The sequence below is a fragment of the Triticum aestivum genome, chromosome 7D (assembly GCF_018294505.1).
Source record: "Triticum aestivum cultivar Chinese Spring chromosome 7D, IWGSC CS RefSeq v2.1, whole genome shotgun sequence".
Taxonomy (NCBI): domain Eukaryota; kingdom Viridiplantae; phylum Streptophyta; class Magnoliopsida; order Poales; family Poaceae; genus Triticum; species Triticum aestivum.
In genome coordinates, this window is record NC_057814.1 from 629,278,374 (window position 1) to 629,287,335 (window position 8,962).

Genomic DNA, 8,962 nt, shown 5'->3' on the forward strand with positions numbered 1-8,962 from the left:
TCGGGTGCTGCACGGCTCGGTGTCCTCTTGTACCAATGCTGACCTGGATAAGTTAGTGGGTCCCATGCTGTGGGTCCCGCTCACCTGACCAATGCTGAGTTGGATAAGTTAGTGGGTCCCACGCTGTGGGTCCCGCTCACCTGATTCGAGTTTTAAACATGTGTCTTTAGATTAGGCAGCAGTGTCGCATGGGAGCTATTTTTTTCAACGCAGATGTCGCATGAGAGCTATTACAACCAACGACGTCGCATGAGAGACAATTCATACCAACGACGTCGCATGGGAGCTATTCGCCCGGGATTTGATGCCACACCGCAGGTTTAACCTGCCGCTGCTTCACTCTCCTCTTCCCCTATACAAGGGAATAGTAGATACGAAGGAAGGTTTCCGCTCCCATTCCCTCTCGCTCCTCTTCTTCTTCTTTGCGCCCAAGCTTTCCCGTGCCCAAACGCTCCACCATCTCTACCATGCTCCACCGCAGCGACACCGCTTCGTCATGGGCAGCCAACGCCGCCCGAGGAGGAACGGCTAGATCTCGTGAACACCGGTAAGGACCCTGTCGCGGAGCAGCCCAGGAGAAGGACGGACGACACCATAACTACAATGAATCGGATCCCGCACAAGAAACCGTGAAACAAATCCTGCACGAGCTCAGCCGCAAATGGCCACACCACTTCGGTGACCAACTCTCTGGGGACAACGGTGTGATATCTTTGGTGCTACCAAACATCAGGTGCCGAAAAGTATGAGTTTGTTGCTACTCATCATTCGCAGGCTAAGCTAAATGTGTAGTCATGTCTTCAAGGCCCTTTGTTATTTTTTTCTTATAAATGGCACAACTGTAGAAGTAGGTCCCAATACCATGTAGAAGTGCATGCTTTAGCCAATGCAATCAAAAGACCAATCTGATGAAAGAGACAACACATTATACGTCAACAACAACTGGTTCTAAGTCTGATGATTGTGATTTATTTGACAAGGGACTACTGAAATATGGGTAAATTCTTGTGTCATGTCGTGAGTTACTATATATTTTTTCTGAAATCTTGAAAGCTGTTCACAGTAATTATTTTCTTGGTAAATTCTCTAAGGAACTTTACAAGCATATGATGTCAAGATGTGCACATTACTGGAGGAGATGCCGCATACGAGCACCATGCCCAAATCATATCTTTTATTCTTGGCACTGCCACAATGAACCAACGCACTGTATCGCCGTTTCCTTATCATGTCAGCAATGTGTTGGCGCGCACACAGGGACAATGTGGACACAGGATCTGAAATATAGTAGTAATGTAATGCAGAATTGCAGATAAAACGGCTAGTTCATGAGTGGCCCATAGCAAAAGCAAAGAACACCATTCCTTCGGAGAAAGAGGATGGAATCGTAGTTAAGCAAAGCACATGTCTCCTTTTTAGCTATGGCTTTACTGTTTTCCTATAAAACGGGAACTGTTACTTGAGTTTTTCTGCTTGTTTAACTGCCTAATTTTTGTTCTGCGGCTACCGTAGCTTCAGGTCAGTAGTCTTGCAGGTGCAGGTGCGCTGCAGGCTGGCCACAGAGGCTTAGACAGTGCTGTTACCGAGGCCTGGAAGAGTGGGCAGGTTTGGATGCGGTGACCCTGTCTGTTTGCCTGGGCGTGGCGCCTTCTGCTGCATGCATGCGCTAGTCACCCGACATCGACATACAGGTAGGCTCCTGCGTGTCCAGGAGCCCAAACGTGTCGCACTGCATGCCGAGACGTGTTGCGCCGCGCCGAGACACTTGCCATCGAGTCGGTTCAGGGCATTCCTACAAGTAGTGGCACTCTTACTACCACATGCACCATCCCCTACTGCAGTGCTATCAATATATTGTCCGGCCACTGCACACAGGTTCGCTGCGTGCGGACGGTAGGTCTTCTTCCATCTTCTTGGGCTGCCTGATTGCTTCGTGGTTTTGTATTCTTCTTCTATCATTCGAGCATACCTTGAAAAACAGCACTTCGATGTATGGTTGTTTAGGCTCCTCCGCGCGCCCTGATCTAGAGTGGAGACGCAGATCGATCACCTCGAGGCTGCGTCAGGCTTCCGTACAGTGTATGTTCTCGCCAGATGATCTCGACTGACAGCAACTTCATGATTCGACGGTAAAAAATCAATCTCAGAACAACATTCATGTGTTACTACCTATGTGCGTGAACATCAACTTGTCATTATGGACTGCCTTAGAAACATGTGTCTGTGTGCGCCTAGTGTCACATCCTTGTCTACTTGTAATTTATTAGAGTTGGTTACGCAGGCATGCATCATGCTTAAATATCTTTAATCTTCAATTGAGAGAATTAGCAAAGCCTTAAAATTTGTTTAATAGGGTTCAAACCCAATTTTTTTTGGAGTTTTAAGACGATTTATTTTGGGCCTTGGATTAAGTCAATAATGTATTTGGTTTGAATTTATATTCTTTATAAAATAAATATAAATCTAGAAATTCTGAAATATGGTGTGTAACTTTGGACACATCCATATTAACTACTGCACATATCAGAATTTCTAGACTTCTCCATATGGAGTACACACAACTTTTTTAGAAGGGTAAAAATGATTTGACGTTCAAATCAAATCAAACAGATTGAAAAAATTTAGAAAAAAAAACAAAGAAAGGATGGCTAAGAGAGAGAAGACTCCCCCCAGCCGTCCTAGCACTGCGCGGCCCAGCTGCCAGTCGTCTTCATAAAAAGAGCAACTGCCATGTTCAATTTTGCATTTCAGAACAACTACTATGTTTTGACTAAGTTTCGATGAAGTTTTAAATTTACCCTAGTTTTTATATGCATGAATGCAATGCACAAACGGAAAAAGTATTCCACTCTCTCTCTAGATAAGGTCCCGCGCGAAGCAGTTGTCACGATCCTAGTTTAGCATTGCACTTGGGCTAGTCTTGCATGTGCATCATGTTTAAATTTTCCTCTAAATATGAAATGGGGATCCAACAAACCCTATCACCACTTTGAAATACTAGGATCAACTAAAAATATTTTCAATGAACCCAAAATGCCCTTCATAATAGTTCATCATTTTTGAAAAGGGTAAAAACCTCTGCCAAAAATGATGCACATTTTTCTAGGTCATTTCTGGATTTTTAAATTAAGCCATAAAGTAGTAGAATCGGGGTATTTAATTACTATAAATATTTTAAATGCTCTAATAATTCTAGGGCTTTTGAATAATCCAAATAGTGCCCACAAATATTTTCAGCAGTTTTGGAAATGATTTAATATTTTTACTAAGTAAAAAAACAGAAAAAGAAAATTAGAAAATAGAAAGAAATAAAAGAGAGAGAGGAAGTTACCTGGGCCACTTGAGCCGGCCTAGCCCAGCTGGCCGTGCCAGTCGTCGTCTCCACCGCGCCAGAAGGATGCAGGCACGCCCTCACGCTCGGCGCGCCACGCCACCAGCCTGCATGCGTCCCCCAAGCCAGCGCGACGACGTGAAGGATCTCCCCGCTATCGTCCTGATCGAGTCGACCGCCCATTTGCCTGTCTTGCTCTCTTCTGATCCTGATTGCATGTAGAATTACCAAGATAAACTGGCCGAATTGAGTATATGAATGCTTTAGCTATATATAAAGAAATTGACTGTGGAAGGAAACGTAAGAATCTTTTTACTTCTCTTTTCGTGTCATTCTATCTAAGACACCCTCTTATTTTCTAGGGGATTAAGAATTAGGCTTTTCATCTATCTAATTGGATCACGTGTTACTAATCCATAGACTTATATAAATGGTTGATTCGAGTCTCAATTCAGTTTCAAGTACTTTTGGTGTATTAAACAATTGGTATCGAAACCTTGATATTATGATGTTGAGTGGTTATGCTAGTATCTTTGCATGATGTTTCAAAATCTTTTTTGATCATTTTCAGCCGTTATGCTGCCCGATTTGTTTTAGAAATTCTAATGCCTTTGCAGTATCCTCTATTTCAGATGGCTTCTCGCTCTCCTCATCAGGTTGTCCCGCCTGACCAGGTGCATTGATGTACCAGGTCATACGTCTATGCTGGTTTCTGCTATGCTTGAGACCGGTTATCGCTGGTACCCTAAGTACACTATGGAGGTGCAATACCGGGACATTAACCAGAGTCGGTATGTTTTCACTGTCAGGATTTATCCTTCGTACCCTGAAGCCACAGAGCATATTCACTAGTCTTATGGACTGGGGGTCAATATATATACTAGAGGATCAGGCGCGCTTTGCCGGGCCAGGTGAAGAGCTTCGTTTGTGTCACAACCCTAGTTAGTGTTGCATTAGAGTGATGCATCATGTCTAAATTTTTCCCAGAAACCTGAAATGGGGATGAACTAACCCCCCAGCACCACCTAAACCAACTAGGGTTACTAAATAATTTTCTCAATGAACCTGAAATGCCCTTCAAAAATGTCCATCAATTTTGTCTTGCTTTGGAACCTTTGCCAAAATTGGTTCACATTTTTCTAGGACACCTAAGGTTACTGAATTAAATCATATGCTATTTGTAATTGGGCATTTAAATGCTATATATTATTATCTTAAGTGCTCAATTAATTCTGAACTTAAGTGAGGGCTGTTAGGAATAAACCTAATAGAGCCCACAATTATTTTCAGGATATTTGAAAACGTTTTAGTATTTTTAATAAAGCCAAAAACATTGCAGAAAGTAGAAAACTGGAATAAATAGAAGAGAGAGAGAGAAAAGGCCAGAGGCCACTTACCTGGCTGGCCCAGCCCATCTGGCCCGTGCCAGTCATCACGTACCTCTGCTAGTAGGTAGAGTAGGGACACCGCGATGCCGCCGAGCTCGCCACGCCACCTCCCTGCCTGCCCTCGCCCGCGCCGGCGCGACGCCTCGAAACGCCTCCTCGGCGCCGCCCCGAGCCCCTGGACACCTCACTTTCCCCCAGCTCTCCCCCTTGCCTCTCCTCGCCATGGCCGAAGCTGCCGCGCTCGCGCCGACGTGAAACCTGTAGCCACCGTCGCCCCCTCGTCGCCTCGCCGTGTCCAAGATCTTCCCCGTCGTCCGTCTCATCGAGCAGGCCGAGCCCAAAGCCCTTGCATGCCTTGCATCGCCTCCACCGACCCTGTCTTCACCGCCCGTCGCCAGAGATCCACTTCGCCGCCCTGCTTGCTCCGGCTTGTCCCCGACTCCGCTGACCCGTTCGTCTGACTCGCCGTGAGCTTCTGCCTCTCCTCCCCCTTTCCATTATCGCTGCCGCACGCCGTAGCCGCCGCGTTGCTATCACCCGCACGCGCCGCCGCCTGCTCTCGTCGCCGACGTGCCCCCAGCCATCTAATGGACCGGCCGTAGTGCCCAACCTGCTCGCCGTGCTGTGTAGAGCCTGTAGGTGCCACGCCGGCGCCGCTACGACCACTGCAACCGCGTTGCTGCGCGCACCCGAATGCCGGCCGCCGCCTCGAGCTCGTTTCCGACGAGCTTCGGCCGCCCTAGCTGCTGCTGCTTGCTGCAACGGGCGCGGGTGAGCTCCAGCTCCCCGTAGCCGCTCTCCGCTGGCCATTCGGTCGCCGGAGCAGCGAGCCCGAGCCCTCCGCCGCGTCTGCTGCCGGCGGCGGCTAAACGCCAGTGGTTAGCCCCGGTTTAACCAGGGGTTTGACCTTCCCTAGGTCAATGACAGGTAGGGCCCAGCCCCGCTAATTAACCTAGGTTAGGGTTAACTAAATTTAGTTAGTTTAATTAACCACTGACACGCGGGACCCACTGGTCAGTTTGACTTGGACCGGCCCCGTTGACTGGTGACGTCCCAGTGATGCAATGCTGACGCAGTAACTCATTTTCTGGATTTATTCTTATTCAGGAAATTCCAAAAAATAGTGCTAACTTCTAAAAATCATAGAAAATAATCTGTAGCTCCAAAATGCAAAGTGTTATATATGAAAAATGACTAGAAAAATCCAATCTATCCATCTGTACTGGTTTCATGCATGTTTAAACAAGTTAACTTGCTGTTTAGTGCAAAACATGATAAAACACTACTTTAAGATCACAAATGAGTTTGAACTTTGAATCTTTGGTTCAAAATGGCTCAAACCCATCTGGTTGTAGATGCATTAGTCCAACACACTCATTTTGCCATGTCACATGCATGCATCATATTGTTGCATATTGTTTGATATTGATTGTGTTGCCGGTGCTCTCTGCGGTAGGTTCTGTCCCGGAGGATTACCGTGAGTACCCAAGCGAAGGACAATACCAGTCTGCCGATCTGCCAGGCAAGCAACCCCATTGATCATATCGATACAATCCCATGTTCTCGGTCCTGCTCTCATTTACTGCATTTAAGACAACAACGTTTCAAACTGTTGTGTGCTGCGGTAGTTGAACCCATTTCCTCTGCATGACCTGTCATTGCCATAGCAATTGGATGAAACCCACTAGCATGTGTAGGAGTTGATTGAGCCATGTCTGTGTTTCCTACCTTGCTAGGCCTGCTATGCTTCGAGTTGTGTCAGGTCTGGTTCATCTGGGCGATGGGCTAGAGTGAAATGATTATGTCTGTAATGTGAGTGATGTGTTGAACACGATTTGGTAAAGGTATCGATGAGAGGCCACGTAGGAGTACATGGTGGGTTGTTTCATCGGAACCGTCCTTAAGCACCGAGATCTGTATGTGTGATTTAAGAACCAGCTACTACCATGCATTGGGCCCGAAACCAATGGACCCTCTCGGCTTCTTAACCACCCTAGTCCTCTGTCCAGGAGTTGCAACTAGTTTCTAGTGTTTATAGGATATGTGTTGGAGGCCGTGCGTAGCGCTGACCCTATGGGTGGGCTATGATGCGACAGATACACCGTGGCCGGGTATGCCGGGCGCCCGTTTGGTGTCTCGAAACCCTGTACACATCGTTCGGGGCCGTATGTGGAAACCTCGGCCGGACTCCCTGCGGATGGAACCTGGATAGACGATAAACCTGGACTAGACACTTGAGTGTTTAGGTAGGCCGTGGCCGACACCCTCGTTGGGCTTCTGCTTGAAGGTTGCCGAGTACATGTCGTGTAAACGGTGGTAAGTGGTGAGAGCGTGTGTGAAGAAGTACATCCCTGCAGGGTTAACATCAGCTATTCGAATAGCCGCGTCCGCGGTAAAGGACTACTTGGTTGCCTATACAGTTCATAGAGACAAGTAAATGGATACTCCTAAAAGCCTCAAGACAAGTGTGAGTGCCTTGGATGGCCCTTTCGTAGGATGACGGAGGAGGATCCGCGGTAGTGTATTGTTGTGGTGAGTAGTGGACTCGTGTGCGCAAAACATTTACAAGTTGCTGTCTCGCAGGATAGTTTAGCCAGGAGTCAAAGCTGGCTTGCTGCAATAAACTCCACTACCCTTTGTTGACAATGTGCATGTATGTAGGATCTGATGTAAGTCTTGTTGAGTACCTTTGTACTCATGTTTTCTTAGTTACTGTTGCAGAAGAGAACACCGCCCCCTCCGATGGGTTCTATGTAGATCTCGACGTTGACGAGTGACTTGCCACCCAGGTGGTGATCCTGAGTCGTGAAGGGCCTTGTAGATAGACAGGCTTCGTCAAGCCTTCTTTCTTTCTAGTTGTCTGTACCCAGGCAAGTTTGCTTCCGCATGTCCTTTTCTGTTTGTATGACTTGAGTGTTGGGTCGTGTGACCCCTACCTGTATTAACATATTATGTATGGCTCTCTGGAGCCTTCTAAATAAAGTACTTGAGTTGTAGAGTTTTGTTGTGATGCCATGTTGTATTTGCACATATCGAGTGTCGGAGTAATTGGACACGGGTATCCCGAAGACGGCGAGACAATATTTCAAGACATCGGGGCTAGCAAAGCCCCTCAGTCCGACTGCCCGGCCGCTCCTGCCGGCTCCCCGTCCGACTGCTCCACCCGGCCGGCTGCCAGCTGACCGACTGCATCGACTAGCCGGCTGCCGACTGAAGTCCGACCCGGCATCGACAAGACACCGACGAGACGGTCGTACCCGAGCACTATTCACCTGTCATTCCCGCCATCATGTATAGTGTCACTTGTCCCCTGGCACTATTCATGAAGTGACCTAGGGGACAAGCATGACATGCACCATGCCTTGCTCCCATACCTCCACATAGCTTAGATACAAAGCTACCCTCTCCTATAAAAGGAGACACACCTCCATCCATCCAGGGATGGACTCACGTACACACTCACACAAGCAAGCTAGCTAGCAAGAGAGCTAGCTAGCCATCCATCCATTCCCACGGGCTAGCTTGCCCAAGCACACATACGGCCATGCTCATGGCCGGCCACTAGAGCATGCTTTGTGCATGCATATATGGGGCCAGATGCCCATGGCACTGCCCCAGATACAGCTCTAGGAGCACTTTGTACTGCCCGATGTACACCCCAGATATATATGCTCAGACATGCAGGAGTAGGGGTATTATCTCTCCGGAGAGCCCCGAACCTGGGTAAACTAGCGCGTGCTACTCGCATACCCGCTCCCGGTCCTATCAGCAGCAGTCTTACCCTCACATAAAGCCCTTGTGGCATCTGTCGACTCACACCCCCCGTGAGAATACCACGACAGTTGGCGCCCACCGTGGGTCGGTACTATCTATGCTACCACGGTGCTGCTGGTTTTGCAGTCCGGGCGGGACCATCTTCGCCATCAGCACCGCGGCGTCGCGCCGTCCCTCCGATAGCGGCCGGGGGCTCGACTTCGACCCACCCCCGGAGCGGCCGCGCGGGACGGCGCGTCCTCGTTGTCGGCCTTGCCTTCATCACCACCACCTCGGCGTCGACTGCGTCGCCGCCGTCCCGGCCTCCCAGGCGCCCCGCGCCTCCTGCACGCCGGCTCCACCTGGGCCGAGCCCCCTGTCCGCGCCCTTCGCGGGCGTCCGCCTGCCCGCGCGGCCGACCCCCCAGCCAACTAGGCTCCGCCTCCACCAACCCGCGCCCGGCTCCTGCTGCCTGCCGTCTCCGCCCCAG

General features: G+C 49.0%; 1 protein-coding gene across 1 annotated transcript; it reads left to right on the forward strand.

Moving 5' to 3' along the window:
- The first annotated feature begins 1,824 nt into the window (after window positions 1-1,824).
- Window positions 1,825-7,496, forward strand: LOC123166377 (uncharacterized). The gene is made up of 6 exons (XM_044584173.1): window positions 1,825-1,893; window positions 2,005-2,129; window positions 3,964-4,022; window positions 4,141-4,242; window positions 6,176-6,241; window positions 7,441-7,496. Exons 2-6 carry the CDS (start codon window positions 2,095-2,097, stop codon window positions 7,494-7,496), a joined length of 318 nt encoding a protein of 105 aa, XP_044440108.1. The 5' UTR covers window positions 1,825-1,893; window positions 2,005-2,094.
- The last annotated feature ends 1,466 nt before the right edge of the window (window positions 7,497-8,962 follow it).

What these genes read in the sequence shown, in the direction of transcription:
- LOC123166377 (XM_044584173.1), top strand. Translation starts at nt 2,095, where the DNA reads ATGATCTCGACTGACAGCAACTTCATGATTCGACG. An exon ending in CAGGTGCATTGATGTACCAG is followed by an intron (nt 4,023 to 4,140) that starts GTCATACGTCTA and finishes TTTCACTGTCAG; the next exon opens with GATTTATCCTTCGTACCCTG. An exon ending in GGCGCGCTTTGCCGGGCCAG is followed by an intron (nt 4,243 to 6,175) that starts GTGAAGAGCTTC and finishes TCTCTGCGGTAG; the next exon opens with GTTCTGTCCCGGAGGATTAC.